This window comes from Zootoca vivipara, chromosome 6 (assembly GCF_965207765.1).
Source record: "Zootoca vivipara chromosome 6, rZooViv2.hap1.1, whole genome shotgun sequence".
Lineage (NCBI taxonomy): Eukaryota > Metazoa > Chordata > Lepidosauria > Squamata > Lacertidae > Zootoca > Zootoca vivipara.
The window spans coordinates 20,096,222-20,114,390 of NC_142589.1; the positions used below are offsets into that span (position 1 = coordinate 20,096,222).

The window sequence follows — 18,169 nt, forward strand, 5'->3', positions numbered from 1 at the left end:
AGACAGGATGCGGGGGAAATATGTCATTTATTTGAGAAACCATTGTTAACAATTAAATCCATTAGCAGGATTAATCTAAAACTCACAGTCAAGATTATTGACTGAGGAAAAGTAAAGGAGTAAATAAAAAATGGAGTTAGAAAGGAGATGCTTCTCAACAGAAGGAACCATGAAAGGGGGGAGGGGAGTTGAAGGGGATATTCATATTTTTATTTGATGTTTGTATGATGTAAGACTGATAAACTGAAAATAAAATTTACACACACACACACAATGAAATTGATAGATTCACCCGTAGATATATTCTAAAGAGCAGAGTAGCTTCTCTCCCCTGCCCCTTCCCCCACTGTGCCTGTTCCAGGCTCCATTGGATAAAAATGGAAGATTTGGTGCCGCAGCGCAGCTGCACAGATGTGGGGAGCACAAAGCGAAGCATGAGCCACATGGCAGGGACCCAACCGCAGCCCATGTGGCCCACGGAGCCAGTGTGATGCTCTGCTTCTGGAATTCATAACCGCAAATGTGGAAAGCTCTTCAGAAATGATGGGAAAGGGCCTGGCTTGAAAGCTATTGCTTAAAATCTGGGTATATGAAAGACAGGTTTCTCACTGCTGTTTTCTGGCTCATGAGCCAGATCTTGACCTCAGGGCTTCATCGAGCTTCAAGTTTCTCTTCTCTGTGCCGGGGGGGGGGGGAGCAGCTAGAAGGATCAATCAGTTTATAATGTAAGGGTCAGCTCTGCTATCAATAGTTCAACTCACCCTAAGAGGGTGGTGGAGGAGGCGTTGCTTAGCAACCAGATGGAGCGGCATGATGTTTGCTGAGATAGCATGTGCCCTGATTGGCTGCATAGTTCTGAGGGAGTTTTCCCATTGTATGTTTGGTTGAATGTCTCCCTGCTATGTACAAGGCCTGACATAAGAAAGACAAAACCTCTCTGTTTCGTTCTCCTCAAATTTTACACAGTTTGGTTCAGTTTTGGTTCAGTTTCTCTTGTTAAAGTGTTATCAGGATTTAATTTCTTTCTGGACGCCATCTGTATTATTTAAGTGACTTTACTAACAGTTGCAACAAAACAACCATGACATTATATGTGTCCATAATTTTTTTTTAAAAAAAACAAACCAATCATGCATATATCTTACATAATTTGCACTTCTTCCAAAATTCGGCTTTCAAAGGATGCTACAAATTATCTGTGCAGTATGTGTGTGTGTGTGTATGTGTGTGTGTGAGAGAGAGAGAGAGAGAGAGAGAGAGACAGACAGACAGACAGACAGACAGACAGACAGAGAAGCATCAGCTACATGGAAAAGGACATTAGCACAGTCAGCCAATAGAGAACATGATCTATAGTAACAGCTGAGAATCAGTGAAAGTGATTCTCAGTAAGTTGCTTCTATGCCAGACATTAACTTTGGGGTTCGGCTGGAAATTCATCACTGGATACTTAGAAAAACGCAGACCACCATCCCATAAGCACAAATAGGCACACTGTTTTGCAGGTGCTGGTTTATATGTATAGATGCAAATTTAGGTCTGGCCATATTGTGGGTGGGCAGGATGTCCTTGGCACTGCATTCTGAAGCATGTCCAGCAACTGTATAAGTAAAGTTGTTTTTTTAATAAACAACAACAACAACAACAACAACAAAGAAGAAGGGCAGGTTGGGGATGCAGCAGGAGATCTGGGAACAGCACCCAATTTCTCTGTTTGATTTGTGTTTTAATTTAATGCCAGGGTGGGGAGCTTTGGGCATGGAGGCCAAAGGAGGCCCTCCAAGCCTTCCTACCTGGCCCTTAAGACTCTCCCCAGGCCATGCACCCTCCTAAGCCTTGCAGCTTTGAACTCATGCCTTTTCCCTGTCCTGGCTGCCAGACAGAGAGAGGGGTAGGAATGTCTGTAGAAACAAGCCTACTGCACAAAGGTTAAAAAAAAACACCTTTGTGGATCTGCCTACTTCTGCCCCTGCCCATCACTGCCATGCGGCCCTCAGAAGGCTGTCCAGATGTTGAATGCAACACTTAGGATGGAAAAGGTTTGCCACCTCCGATTCAGCATATGGGCTTGCTGTTGGCAATAATAATCATGAGAGCTGGGAGATTCATTTCTCATTTGAACAGGCAGCTGGGATTCTCAGGTTTCTAACCAAATGCTAAAGAGAGGCCGGGAGTTGCTTCTTCCTCACTACCCACCCCTGCTGGCACAGACCTTCATCATCATCAAACTTTATTACTGTCGCAGACCAGCATGAGATAAAAAACATGCGAATAAAATAAAGCACATGGGACTTAAAGAGGAAAGAGATAAAAGCTAATAGTTAAAAGTGATTATAACTCACATAAATTTAAAACAGAAACAAAAGACAAGCAGCTAAAAGTGACTACACTGGTACCTCGGGTTACAGATGCTTCAGGTTACAGACTCCACTTAACCTTGGGTTAAGAACTTTGCTTCAGAATGAATTAAGTTCTTAACCCGAGGTACCACTGTATAAGGGAGGGAGCGTGAAGCAGCACAGGTCCTGCTGTCAGACCATCCTTTGACAGATGTCCATCATGGCAGTGCAAAATCTAGCAGCTGAGTATGTGACATTTGAGTTTTCATCTTGGAGTAATAGGGATATAGATTTTTTTTATGTACATCCTGGGAATTTGTATAGTATAGGCAGGGTGAACATAGCTCCTATGCCGGTATGGAATTGGCAGTGAAAAAATGCATGTTCTGTTGTTTCCAGTTTCCCAGAGCCACATGGGCCTTTCCATAGCCTGCAACATTTCTCTGACGAAAACAGGGACATCCTATTCCATAATTATAAGAAGAACTTTGCTATTTGTACCACACCCATCTGACTGGGCTGCCACTCTGGGTGGCTTCCAACAGATATACACCATAATAAAACATTAAACATTAAAAAAAACCTTTCCTATACAGGGATGCATTCAGATGGCTTGGGAATCAGATAACTAGATACCCTCCAACATTTCTCTGTTGAAAATAGGGACATCCTAAGGAAAAGCGGGACATTCTGGGATCAAATCAGAAATCGGGTCAGCTTCTGTAAATCAGGGACGTCTCTGGAAAATAGGGACACTTGGAAGGTCTGCATTTCCTCTCCTCGTACGGTGTCTTCCTAAAACGGCCTTCCTGGATAGCTGAAGGGAAAGCCTGGCAACGGGTCAGAGTGAAAGCCCTTCTCTGTTTTGGAATATCAAGATTGGTTTTATATGGCATTTGGGCGATGAGGTATCTCCTGGTTTCACTAATTAGGAATTTCGGGGACCTGGCTAGATCTGCTTGGTGTTCTGTGTCTTCCACACACTATTTAATGGGTTTTTAAAGCTTGTTTATACCCCATGTTGAGTAAAATCTGTGGTGTGAGACCTAGAGTTGCTGTCATGTTTATCACTGCCTGTTTCCATGTCTTTTGGAAATCATCCGTAATAGTTAGGGTTAGGGTCAATGCCATGCAGGAAGAAGGATAATCTCACTGGCACAGACCTTGCCCCATGCAACATATTCCAGCTGCCCAATTTCGTGCTGCAATAAGGGAGGGCCAGGTAAATCCAGACTTTGGGGGAGGAGGAAGGAAAATCATGTGGTCAGTGGTTTGCTGCCAATGGCCATTTCCCATCTGCTGGTCATGTGTGATGAATAATATGCAGCTGTCTGCAATGAGGAAAGTCCAGTGGTCTCCCCATCGTCTCTCATAGTGGCCTTTGTTCATTGTGCCTCATTGGAGCAGCAAGCTTCCTGGCAGCACAACTCTCTCTCTCTCTCTCTCTCTTTCTCTCTCTCTCTCTCTCTCTCTCTCTCTCTCTCTCTCTCTCTCTCTCTCTCTCTCTCATTGCTTGCAATGGAGTTATACAAGGCAATGCATGATGGAGTTGGTACCATTGCATGGATCAAGATTAGGGTTGAGATGGTGTCAGAGGAGGGCTGTGGCAAATTGCTTCTCCCTCCTTTCCCACCATTGTCACCTCATTCACTTTTTTTGAGGAAGTGGGATTTTACCAATTTTCAAGTGGGGAAACATAATCAAATTGGTTTGGAGAGGAAGGCAGTGCATTGCAGCTAAGTCTAGTTATGTCAAAGATGGGGAAACCTTGGGTTCAGGGATCAAATGTGGCCCTCCAGGCAAATATGTTTGGCCCCCAGGACTCTTCTTTTGCCCATGGGTGTTCTTCTCCAGCCACAATGTCTCTTTGAACTGTGAATGATACCTCTTGCCTGGAAGCAGGTGTGTGTCAGCCTAGTCAGCATGGCTGGAATATTAGCCACATTGTGAAAGTGAGCCTCAGATCTATTGCTCTGCCTCTGGCCCCTCCCACCTCTGGTGTGTGGCTTGAGGAAGGTTGTCCATTAGGGAATCTGGTCCTTGGGTTGTAAGAGCTTCTCCATCCCAGACTTATGTGGTAAGCAGCAGTGGTTGCTTGAGTCTCCACTAGTTCCAATGGGGCAACCACCTGCAATCTCTTTCTGAGTGAAGGGCCAATCACGCATCTTTATTATCCATTGTCCCAGGGGAAGGCACTTTGATGTGCATCTCTCTGGCCAAAAGCTGCTGCTCTGGGGATAAAAGAATAGTAAGAAGAGAGGCAGCCTTTCACCCACCTTGGAAGTGGTTTTTCTACAAGTCAACCAACTCAGCATGGAATTTGGACACAGTGCAGGCTCCGAAATAGACCCATGTTCTGGGCAGGGAAGAAGGTATCCTTTTCCATTCCATCCTGTGTTTATTGCCAGCAGTGCTGTTTCTGTTCTGCGGCAGTCCCTCTTCTTCCAAAAGCCCAGATAAGCAAACAAGGATGTGCAGCCCTTGGAACATGGCTCATGACAGAATATGGCCCCTTGGGTGCTGAAAAAAGCACACACACACCTGCCTCTGGACTTCCAAACCCTCTAGAGAAAGCTCTTACATATTTGCAGGGCAAAAAACCTGTATATGACATAAGAGGATAAGAAGAGCCTGCTGGATCAGGCCAATGGCCCATCTAGTCCAGAATCCTGTTCTCACAATGGGAAACTCTCAAGCAGGATTCGAGCACAAGAGCACTCTCCCCTTCTGTGGTTTCCAGCAACTGGTATTCAGAAGCATTGCTGTCTCCAACTGTGAAGGGTAGTTAGTAGCTTTTGATAGCCCTTAGTTTGATAGTTCCATAGTTTGACTATGCACTGCACAAAGAAATCCTTCCATTCATCTGTCCTGAAGCTCCCAACATTCAGTTTCATTGGATGTTTACAAGTTCTAGTGCTATCAGAGGGGGAGAAAAGCTTTTCTCTATCCACTTTTCTCATGCCATGCATGGCAGGACACTTGCTGCCAGTTTCTTCAGTTTGACCCTGTGGCTGCGCTTGCAGGGCCAGGAGAGAGGGAGTTCCTTCTCACACAGCGAAAAATATTTGGCTGAAGAGCAGGCCAGATCTGTTTCATTCCTGCCCCAGCACCCTGGTCAGTTGGCAACCTAGATCCACAAGGCAGCACTTGAAATATAAGCTGCCCTGGGAAAATTCTTTGATGGGACATAAATCGTTCATATAAATTAGCAAAGCATCAATGTTTAAAACAGCCAAAGCCACTACTAAAACCTAATAATAATGTTAAAATCTTGAAACAATTATTTTTAAAATGTGCTCATTCTTAATGCAGCTCCCTTCAGGTCTGTGGATGTCCCACCCACCACAGTAGAGATGGGGAAGAAATTTAATTCAGTTTGAGTTTAAAGGCAAACTTACCTCCTTTGCACTTTCCAAAACAATGTGTGAACCGAGGCACAGCCAACGTTCAGAATTTGCACTTCTCTTAGTTTTGCAATGCACCTCTATAGCCAAGTGGTTCCCGCAAAAAAACCATTTAGGCTAGCTGAGTTTGCTATGAGTATGCTGAAGGCATGTTGACCCCGCCCAAGAGACATTCATTCCCTCTCACTCCTCCTCTCAAGAAAGCATATATGAAAACCAGCTCTCCTTCCCATTCCTCACTCTTCTCACCAACAGCACATAACCAGGGACTTGAATTTGGCCCAGAAGCAGGAGCTGGTGCAAAGTTCTCAGTGCCAAACTTCTGGCAGCATGTGACACCTCTGTTGGAAACCCTGCAAATGAGACCCTCATTGTATTAGGGGTGAGACAATCCTTGTCTTGGGCTGTAAAGGGCTTTGCACACCAGTATCAGCAGCTTGAACTGGGACCAGTCACAAGCATTTCCTGGGGAAAGCTGAAGAAGAAGAAGAAGAAGAAGAAGAAGAAGAAGGAGGAGGAGGAGGAGGAGGAGGAGGAGGAGGAGGAGGAGGAGGAGGAGGAGGAGGAGGAGGAGGAGGAGGAGGATGTTTATGGTAGAGATAAGTAAAACATGAAGAATGCAACCTTCTTTGGGCTCTGCAAACCAGTTTGGCAGTTTTCTGACCTGCACAGTAGTGCCTCATCTGATCACAAGAGAAAAACAAGCCCAAGAAATCCCCACAGGCAACTGTGAGAACAGGAGATCTGGACTGGGTGGGCCATTGGTCAGATGCAGCAGGCTTGCCCTTATGTAGGTGATTCCAGGGTTACAACAAGTTAAGCTAACGTAATAACCAGGGGTGCCAATATTGGGAAGGGGGGTGTCCAAGTAAGCTCCGCACCACATAACTGATCGCAAGACATACCATTTGAATGGTGATGCCCATCAATTTTGGGTGCACCCAGGGCCACAGCCCCTCTGGCACTCCCCTCACTACACCCCTGGCTGTAGCTATGTAAACTGGCAGGATCCAAAGTGAGCTAAAAGAGTCCCCCCCCCCTCCCACCTCTCTCTCTCACACACACCAGCATACTTGGGCTGGGCAATATCTGGTTTTCAACTTTGTGATATACCACTATCTAAGCATCATTATATGCTGTGTGTGCAATAGCGATGGAGCTATGTCGAGGCATTGGCTGGCTTCATGGTTCCCCCCACATTGTGATTTTTGCATAACACACACACACACACACACACACACACACACACACACACACACACATCATGATTCTCAATATATTGCCAGGTCAAAAAATATGAAACCGGTTTTGGATTATATATCGCCCAGCCCTAAAACATACACATACATACAGAAACATCGGAATCCATTTTATACCAAGTCAGACCATTGGTCCATCTAACTCAATATTGTCTACACTGACTGGCAGCAGCTGTCTGAATTTTTAGGCAGGTGTCTCCCCCAGCCTTTACCTGGAGATGCGGCGGGTGGGGTAGGTGGAATTGAACTGGGGACCTTGTTCTGGCAAAGCAAATGCTTTTCCACTGAGCTATGTCCCTCCCACATGTCAAACTCCACGGAGACTGGAGCAAAAGGAGAGGGGCTGGATTTGCAGCTGTTTCAGGAGAGACAAAGCCCACAGCTCCCGTGCCTTAGGATGGGTCCTTTGCTCTGGAACAGCCTGGAGTTTGTGGAGGGAGGGGGCTGGTGAGTTAAAAATCTCAACTTTACCTCCCAGCTGCTGCTGCCACAAGAATTAGAGGAGGGGTTGCTGTGAGCTCCATCCTAAATCTTGGATGAGATTATGGTAGGAGGTCTTTCTGCAAACAGGGTGGGGGACTGGGAGAGATACAAAAGAGGTAAGGTGATAGCTTTTACTGGAGCTGCCTCTATTGTCAAGGGAATGAGCGATGCTTCGGATTACACAGAAGGAACTCTTTCCCCAGACAAAATAGCAAAGGGGGGTGGGCAGTTGAGACAGTCAGACAGAGAGGGAAGAACAGGCAGTTCTAGGATCTGTCAGGGCACTCCAGTTCAGAAATATGGGGGTCTGAAGCATGCAGACTCAAAACACACATAAATCCAGGATTTGAAACCAAAGAGGCTTGCAGCTTGAGAAAGTGATGCATTTCTCTCCAGCTTAGGATCAGTTTCCTTAGCAGACTGCTTTGTCCTACGCATGCCTATTTGCAGTGCTGGATTTAGGGCGGTGAAGGCGGCCCTCCCGCACAGGGCGCTGCGCCAGGAGGGCGCCAAATTGAGAAGATCCATAATTGAGAAGATCCCTTTGGGGGCACCAAATTGTGGCCTCACTCAGGGCGCCATATTCCCAAAGATTACCCAATTCCACCCTTGCTATTTGACCACTTTGCACCCCGGAACTGGTGCTTTTTCAAGCATCACATTGTGTTCATTTCACATTTGCAAGGAATCCATCTTTTAGTATGCCACTACCTGTACTTTAAGGGACGCGGGTGGCACTGTGGGTTAAACCACAGAGCCTAGGGCTTGCTGATCAGAAGGTCAGCGGTTCGAATCCCTGTGACGGGGTGAGCTCCCGTTGCTCTGTCCCAGCTCCTGCTAATCTAGCAGTTCGAAAACACACCACTGCAAGTAGATAAATGGGTACTGCTGTGGTGGGAAGGTAAATGGTATTTCTGTGCATTCTGGTTTCCGTCATGGTGTTCCATTGCGCCAGAAGCTGTTTAGTCCTGCTGGCCACATGACCCGGAAAGCTGTCTGTGGACAAACGCCAGCTTCCTTGGCCTGAAAGCGAGATGAGCACCACAACCCCATAGTCTCCATTGACTGGACTTAACCATCCAGGGTTCCTTTACCTTTACCTGTACTTTAAATGCCATGTCAGATGCATGCTGAAAACTATTAATTTATTATTGTTATTTCAGCAAGCCTACTGACTCATTTAATTTAGTTGTGTATATTTGTTTTAAAAGTTGTACAGATTTTTATTTTAATATTAACCAGTTTACATATATATATCGGCTGTTTAATAGCTGTGCTTTATCTATAATTTTTAGCTGTGCTTTATCTATAATTTTATAGGGTGTGCTCCTTAGGTTAAGCAGTTTACAAATCTTTCGAAATATATTAGCAAGCAATGTTGCCATTGCAGAGAAGTGGGTTTCCTGAGCATACACATGCCCCACCCCCAAGGCCCACGATGGAACGGGAGAGAATTTCACTTCCGTCTGCATTTTAACGTGAAACTAAATCACTGGCAGCTTTCAAACCAAAACATGAACGAAATTGTGAATATCCTTCAAGATTCTGTCTCCGAATTTTGCAGTGCAGCTCTCCCAGTGAAGAGTGTGTTCAAAAATGAATATATTTTGGGGAGATGTCATATAAAAAGCCTTGCGAAATTGTGCATATTAGGCAGAACTGTTTATTAGCAGAAATTTCCACTAGAATGCCGATGTGTTTTCATGAGGTTTTTTGTCTAAATGCAAATTTCTACCAAAATGTGGTGAAACGAATGGAAGATTCGGAAGAAGAGAATCTGAGAGAAATCGAAACTGGCAGATCCATTCATCCCTCACCCATTTCCAAACCTCCCTTTATTTCATTGCTTTTAATATGATACTCCCATCCCCTTTCGTTTTCCAGGATGCCCCTCAGGGACGTTCAAAGCCAACCAGGGGGACGAGGGCTGCGTCCACTGCCCCATCAACAGCCGGACCACGTCAGAAGGAGCCACGAATTGTGTCTGCCGCAACAACTACTACCGCTCAGACTCTGATCCGTTGGACATGCCATGTACCAGTATGTTGACCACAAAGGGGGGGGCAAGTCTAGAAGGGCGATATACCTCATCCTTCAGGGTCCTGTAGGCATAGATCATTGGTCCATCTAGCTCAGTATCAGTGGCAGCTTCCAGGGTTTCAGTCACGAGTCTTTCACCAGCTTACCTAGAGATGCCAGGAAGCAATGAGTGTAAATGCTACTTTTATCCAATAAGCTGGTTTCTACACACACACACACACACACACACACACACACACACACACACACCTGCCTCTGTTTCCTCCATCCAGGCAAACAGTATCAGAGTTGAAGAATTCCAGCCAGGGCAAAACATTTGGGATGCAAAACAGAGCCTGTAAGGGCTGTAGCCTTAGGATAGTTCTGGCACTCCTGAAAGTCCCCACTGTCACTTGGGAGGAGCTTTTCCTGCACCATTTTACCTCCCCGTTTCCTCCCTTCCTGCAGCAATCCCGTCAGCCCCACAGGCCGTCATCTCCAGCGTGAACGAGACCTCCCTCATGCTGGAGTGGAGTCCGCCCCGGGACTCAGGGGGGCGCGAGGACCTGGTCTACAACATCATCTGCAAGAGCTGCGGTTCGGGCCGGGGGGCATGCACCCGGTGTGGAGACAACGTCCAGTTCACACCACGTCAGCTTGGCCTGGCCGAGCAACGCGTCTACATCAGCGACCTGCTGGCCCACACCCAGTATACCTTTGAGATACAGGCGGTGAACGGCGTCACTGACCAGAGCCCCTTCTCGCCCCAGTTTGCCTCTGTCAACATCACCACCAACCAAGCTGGTAAGGATCTGTTCCATTCCATTGCCAGGTTCCTTCTTGTTGTTTTTATTGTTTACTTCTCTGGCGGACACACTCCTTCCCCCCCCAAAAGAAAACCTGTATTCCCGTATATACACGGCAACTTATAACATTATACATCTATAAAACACATCCTTGTTGTGTGATCCACAAATTAGTACAGACTGTTGGAACCGGTCTTGGGTTTTTGGGAGAATTTGTGAATGAAACAAAGTGCCGCCATTCTCCTGCACAGGAGAATGTGCTTTGTTCCTCTTGGCAGTCTTAATTTGTGAGTCAATGTTTCCATAAGCGCGATATGCCATACTCACTCGTACCAAGCATTCAGGTGCACCTTTTCAGTCCTTCCAAGATGTGGCTATAACCATACTTGCTGCCACAAAGAGAAATCCAATTGGTGGTTTATCCACCAACTCCTGATTCTCATTTAAACAAGAGATCCAGTGATGCAAGACTTTGTGATATGCTGATGTGAAATTTTACTGATCTTATTTAAACACCTGTTCTGCAAAATCTGCCATCTTTGGTCATGTCAACCACAAATGCCTATAGCTGCCTCTTTCCCTACACCCATGCCAGCACATAAATACCCATAAGGATGCTTATGGGTATATGGAATTTTAAAAGGGCTAAGTACCATTTCTGAAGTATCTTTTGCATGGTTTCCATGATGCTGGCTGAGATCAGCGCCGGATTTAGGTTTGATGAGGCCCTAAGCTACTGAAGGTGATGAGGCCCTTTATATATCCAGCTGTCCTTTGTCAACAACAAATTGTCACTGTTTTTTGTGTTGAATATATGCTATATGGTCATTAATGAACCTAATAGGTATCTAAAGCCATTTGCACATAACAAAAGGCTAGCAGGCGGGGCCCATTATTTACATCATAGGAGTCTACACAAGACAAACACTGTTGCTGTATGTAGGTTTTATTTGATTTGATTTTTATCTTATATTTTGGAAATGTACATCCAGGTTTTTTTCCTTTAATTTTTTTGGGGGGCCCCAAGAGAGTGGGGTGCTGAGCTATAGCTTGTTTAGCTTATACATAAATCTGGCACTGGCCGAGATAGCTTTATAGGGAAACTTGCCCCAGCTTGCCCCCTGAATGCAAGATTCAGCTTCTGTTCCTATTTCCAAATCTGTTTCTTGCATATGCTTTAGTCCACAGAACCTGTTGCAGAATAAATTGTTTCTTTTAGGGGTGGAGGAGGAATAGATTTTATTAAAGTTTGAAAAAAAGATATACAAAGGTTATTATCAAATGCCTATTTTTAGAGTATCAAAGTTAAAAGAAACTAAAGAAAAGCACAAAGCAAAAAGAAAACAAAAAAGGGGGCAAGGGGCAAGAGAGAGAAAAAGCAGAACTTCTTATTCTTTATGTCAGCTATATATAGAAAAATATTCAAAACATCCACTCCAAGGTAACACCCAACTATTCTACTTTCTATAATCCAATGTTTTCTCCAATCATCAAATCAGGAATCAGTTTTCAATGGCTTTATCTGACCTAACCAAGCTTTGACTGCCTTGAAGCACCTCTTGCAAGTGAGCACTCAGATTGCTGGGTTTTTAATCCTACTTTGTTTTTTAAAAGTCTGACTATATGCAAAATTATACCCCAAAATAGACCCATTAAAATTAACGAACCGTTGTTGTTGTTGTTTAGTCATTTAGTCGTGTCCGACTCTTCGTGACCCCATGGACCAGAGCACGCCAGGCACTCCTGACTTGCACTGCCTCCCCCAGTTTGGTCAGACTCATGTTTGAGAACACTGTCCAACCATCTCGTCCTTTGTCGTCGCCTTCTCCTTGTGCCCTCAATCTTTCCCAATATCAAGGTCTTTTCCAGGGAGTCTTCTCTTCTCATGAGGTGGGCAAAGTATTGGAGCTTCAGCTTCAGGATCTGTCCTTCCAGTGAGCACTCAGGGCTGATTTCCTTAAGAATGGATAGGTTTGATCTTCTTGCAGTCCATGGGACTCTCAAGAGTCTCCTCCAGCACCATAATTCAAAAGCATCAATTCTTTGGCGATCAGCCTTCTTTATGGTCCAGCTCTCAATTCCATACATCACTACTGGGAAAACGAACCTAAGTTAGGAATGTTCATTAACCTCAATAGGTCTTACTGCGTGCAGGATTAGCACTGGGTAGAATCCAATGCTAGTCCTACGCAGGGTAGACCCATTGATTTCAATGCATCTAAGTAATCAAATCAAATCTTTCCTACAGTCATAGATCAGCATAATTAGGGTGGGGTACAATCATTTAATATCTGTAAAACCTTTTTGGGAAACTAAAAATTATTAAAACAGAAGGTAAGACTATAAGAATATAAAAGAAGCTAAAATAATCTAAAAGAAGCATTAGGAGCATTAAACAGATGCAGAAGAGCGTAAAAGGTTAGTATTTTAAAGACCATCGCTATCAATTTACAGAGCACTCCGATATGAGTATGAATTAAATCCAGTTTGCAGCACAGATCATTATCCAACGGATTTGGAACGCTGCTATGCAGAACCTGGCAACATTGTATGTTGTAGCAGGGTTGGTATCTGAAAGCAGCAGGGAGGTATAGAATTGTCCTGTGCGCCCTGGGTACTTATGGAGCAGTGGGGAGATGTAGCTAATACGAATGTCTCTATAATATAGGCACTGGAGAAGCACAGGCTCTATTGTTTCTATTTGTCCAGAATCACAGGGGCATTGTCTCTCCGAGTAGGCTACAACCCAATACATAATAAAATAACCATGTCCACTGTATCACTGCAGCGTAGTTTTACAGTATAAACATTAATACATATGTGTTTGATTATAAAGTTATACGCCTCATTGAGTGTATCTGTTTATGTGCTGGTTTATTTAGGAAACCTTGAATGTATACATACATAATAAGGGTGTAATGGGTATGGGTATGTGCGGAAATAGGGTTTTTTTTTTGTCAAGATCAAGGAGCGAGATAGAAATTAGTGTGTGGGGGGGGGGGGAAATCTGTGCATATAAATTAGGCACTGAGATTTGCAGGAAATGACACCTAGTTTCCTCCTTTCTGCCAGTTCCACGAGGTGGTGGGCATTTTGAAAAAACTCTGCCACTGAGAAAATAGCATCTTCTGGGATCTTGTTCATCTCCCTTACCGAGACACAAAGTCAGCTCCTTCGGACTGGCCATTAGAGGCCCACGCCCAGGGCAGGATTTAGGTTTGATGAGGCCCTAAGCTACTGAAGGTAATGGGGCCCTTTATATGTCCAGCTGTCCTTTGTCAACAACAAACCAGTGATATTTTAGGGAGCAGGCTAGCAGGCGGGGCCCATGATTTACATCATAGGAGCCTATACAACACAAAACACTCTTGCTGTATGTAGGTTATAATTTATTTGTTTTTAATCTTATATTTTGGAAATGTACATCCATTTCCTTTAAAAATTTTTGGGGCCCCCAAGAGAGTGGGACCCTAAGCTATAGCTTGTTTAGCTTGTATGTAAATCCGGCACTGCCCACACCTCTGTTTACATAGCATGGCTTGGTAGGTGTGCAGAATCCTAATTGTAACATCTGAATCCACTGTGCATTTACAAATACTGACAGGCTCCCAACAGTTATTCAGGTGATAGATTTCCACACTTCAAGAAAACAAACACTTTAGTCTAGCGTAGAGGCTGGCCAGGCCAAGCCAAGCCAAGGAGGCATTTCCCCCCCACAAACTTGAGGACTAATATCTTGTCCGTTTGAGGCTTATCCTCCCCCCCCCCCAGGAAAGATGGGATTCTCAGGGTACCAAACACTGGGGAGAAAGGAGACTATGCTGGTTTGTGGAAATGTTTAGGAAAGGTTACAAAGTTCTCTTCACTTGAATTTCTTCCGGGGCATTTAGATTGCCCCCAACTCTTGCCAAGCCCTGCCAGCATCCAGCTAACTTCCACAAAGTGTAGACCCATTGAATTGACCTAAATTAATCACAGCCATTAATTTCAGTAGATCTACTTGAAGCAGGAATAGCATCTCATGCAGCCCCACTTTCACATAGGTTTCAGTAGTAGTCATTCTGACTCACTTCTGCATTAATCAGATGTGTGTGTGTGAAAAATTGCAATTGAATAAGTATTCAAATACGTTCTTTAAAACTTATTTCCTCTCAAAATACACTTATTTGTTTATTTGTTCCATTTATATCCCACCTTAACCTCCAAGGAGCTCAAGGCACCGTATATGATTCTCTTCCTCCCCTTTTTATCCTCACAACAACCCTGTGAGGTAGGTTTGGCTGAAAGACTGTGCCTCGTTTGCCCAGTGAGTCTCATGGCTCAGTGGGGATTTGAACCCTGGTCTCCCAGAGCCTAACCCAACACCCTAACCACTACACTACACTTTCTCTCAAAAACATGCTGGCAAAGGTAGGATTTGAACTGACACATGCAGAGAAATCTATCACCATTACCACTCACCCACATTTTGGTCCTAATAATAATAATAATAATAATAATAATAATAATAATAATAATTGGAGAACTGCATTGGAACATTTGGGAAGTGTGTAATCTCGGGGATACCTTAAATTCTGAACCTGACATTTGCAGCACAATCCTAACCCCTTGTCTGCTCTGAAGTAAGCCCTATAGAATTCAGTAGGGCTTACTCCCAGGTAAGTGGTGTTAGGATCAAAGCCTTAAGACCAGGGGTCAGCAAACTTTTTCAGCAGGGGGCTGTCCCTCAGACCTTGTGGGGGGGGACTATATTTTTTGGGGGGGGGAAATGAACAAATTCCTATGCCCCACAAATAACTCAGAGATGCGTTTTAAATAAAAGGACACATTCTACTCATATAAAAACACGCTGATTCCCGGACTGTCCGTGGGCCGGATTTAGAAGGCGATTGGGTCGGATCCGCCCCCTGGGCCTTAGTTTGCCTATGCCTATTTAAGACTATATACAAAATTGGACCTACTAGGCCCATTAAAATTAATAGATATGACTCAGGTCTATTTTCCCTCAGTGGGTCTACTCTGAGTAGGACTTAGTTGAAGGCAATATGTGGGGGTGGATCTGGTCAGTGCATGTTGGGATTTGCAAAAGGCCGAACTTCTGATGTGCTCCTTAATTTCCCTCGCTTGTTGAGGCTGCCTCTGTGAGCCGCCAGAGCAGGAGAGCTGTCAGGCCTGCCTCTTGCATGCTCAGATCTCACCCCTTGTAATTAAGCAATGTGGTTGCGACTTTATTGCAGCAACTGTGAACATTCGCACCTTGGCGGGAGGGAAGGGGTAGCAGGGAGGGTAGCGATGGAGAGGGGGGGGAGAGAGAGGAAGACTGGGAAACCTCCCGCTCTGCCTTTGCTCCCCCTGCGTGTTTCGGCTCGGCTCGGCCTTATTATGCGTTGAGCTGAGGCTCCCAGCCCGGGCACAACGCCTTCCTTAATGTATCTGTTCATTAGCGCTAAACAGTAACTGTCTGCTCGCTAATTCTCCCGTAATTAGAGGCAGGATTCTTTCGCAAGCTCTCTGCACAGCCTGGCAGCCTTGATGTTCATCATTAGCAGTTGGAAACAGAAGCTGTGGGGAGAGAGAGGGAGAGAGAGAGACACACACATCCAGCATGGAGCTTGAACAACAACAAGAGGGTCTGGCAGCAGCGAGCATGAATGATGGCGCTGAGGGAGGTTGAGGCAGGCCGAGACTTTTGTCTTCTCCGAGTGCAGGCGCATGCTGCTCTGCCCACGCTGCCTTCTTCCAGCAGGTCCCCTGCCCTGGAAAATCCCCCCGGAAAAATCTAACTTCTGCTCAGAAGAAGTTCCTCTGAGTTCCAGAATAAGCTGCTGGATAGATAAAAGAAGGCACTTCTTTGTGCAGCGCCTAGTTAAACTATGGAACTCACTCCTGCAGGAGACATGGATGGTCATCAACTTGGGCGACTTGAAAAGAGGGCTGGGCAAATTCGTGGAGGAGAGGGCTATTGATTGCTACAAGCCATAATGGCTATGCTCTGCCACCACAGCTGGAGGGAGCAATGCTTCTGGATCACAGTTGCGGGAAACAAACAGGGAGGGGAGAGTGGTCTTGTGCTCAGATCCTGCTTGCAAGTTTGCCACAGGCATCTGGTTGGCCACTGTGAGAACAGGAGGCTGGACTAGATGGGCCATTGGCCTGATCCAGCAGGCTCTTCTTATGTTCTCATCTCAGACCATTGGCTATGGTGTCTGGGGATGGAGTCAGAGTCCAACAACATCTGCCAGCCACAGGTGACGAGCTGCATCTGGTAGGAAGCACCAGGCACAGAAATTTCGAGGTCCGCATGATGCGTAGTGCGGTCAAAGTGAACGCGTGAAGAAGGCAGCAGGGTGTGAGCCCTGTCCCAAATTGTCCCTGGGCCCAGAGGAGACCTTGGCGTGCTAAACAGGAATGGGGCTTCCAACACAGGGCTTGCCAATATGGTGTCCTCCAGATGTTGTGGACTGCGAGTCCCATCAGCCACTGCCGATAATAGGAATGATGGGAGTTGTCATCCAAAACACCTGGCAGGCAATAGCCTGGGTACCTCCGTTCTAGCAGCACTCAGCTAATTGTGATTTGAAGCTTCTGAACACCTGGTTGCGCTGAAGGTTTTAAGTGCATTCGTAGGGTTGCCATATTTCCGGATGAACAAAGTTGTTGAGTTTTTTTTTTTCAGGCTACCTCTGAGCCCCAAACAGAACCTTAGCCAGACATTTGCTTACAATTGTAAAAATCCCCATCCCCACCCCTGGATGGGCATGTAGGCTCCCCCCCAAACAGGACATGTTGGGGATTTCCCAGATGTATAGCAATGCTATCATTCATCCCAAAGTGCTCAGAATCCACCTTCAGACCTGCCCACTTAAGAAGGTGGAATGGGCTGACACACAAAAGGTGGAGACATAAGGAGCACACCCTATACCCTCCCCACACTTCCACTGGTGGTGTTTAAATACTAAGATAAGGCTCGAGCTGTGGGTCGCATAAGATCGCGGTCTGTGAGTTTGTGTGTGTGCACAGATTCCTCTATGTATGACTTGTGAAAAGGATGTCTAGAAATCTGCCTGCTCCCTCAAGAACACTTCTCACCATTGAGATCAGACTCTGTCCCTGCTCCATCTCCTCTCCCCCCATCCACATCTGGAGGAAGGTGGGTGGTGATGGGCAACAGGACCTTTTTCAGTTTGGGCCCCTCATCTCTGAAACTCCCTTTCAAAGAACAGGGACTCTCCAAGTATTTCATAGAATCATAGAGTTGTAGAGTTGGAAGGGACCCCGACTGTGTTCTAGCCCAACTCGTTGCATTGCAGGACTCTTATGCCCAATGTGAGGCTCGAACCCACGGCTGTGACATTTCTGTGCCCCAGAGACAGAATAACATTTGATGTGGACAAGTCAAGTGATTAGGAGGATTTTCTTCTTATTATAATATTTCCACTTCTGGTTTTGAAATGGGGATGGAGGGGGAATTGGCTTAGTTTGCATTTTCACTCACACTTCCAGAACCAATAAGGGAATCTAAACAACAGCTGTCCTTGGAAGTTTGGACTTTTGCAATCCTTTTCTGCAGCCCAAAACTTGGTATGCAAGAGCATCTATTTGGGAATAGGAAAGCACTTAAATGTGCATAATGGTGAATGCATTCTAATTAGGCTTGCAAAAATATGTATGCCTTGCCCCCACCCCCAAATGTGCATATTAGGAAAATGCAAACATCAATGGCTGTGTGAATTTTCATGCAGTCTTAAAAAAACAACCAATGCAAAATTGGGAGGAACTGAAGTTAAAGCTGGAAAAATTGAAAACCCAGCAATTCCTGACCTTGGAATTTTCCCCAAAAGCTCCATCTCCAGTGATAA

General features: G+C 45.4%; 1 protein-coding gene across 3 annotated transcripts in view; it reads left to right on the forward strand.

Annotated features, from left to right (window-relative positions):
* Positions 1-18,169, forward strand: part of EPHB2 (EPH receptor B2) — a 112,364-nt gene that overhangs the window by 60,094 nt on the left and 34,101 nt on the right. For all 3 annotated transcript variants that reach the window (XM_088671698.1, XM_035119893.3, XM_088671699.1), the window contains exons 4-5: positions 9,370-9,525; positions 9,973-10,308. In XM_088671698.1, the coding sequence (XP_088527824.1) occupies positions 9,370-9,525; positions 9,973-10,308 (492 nt within the window). The remainder of the gene's footprint in view (positions 1-9,369; positions 9,526-9,972; positions 10,309-18,169) is intronic.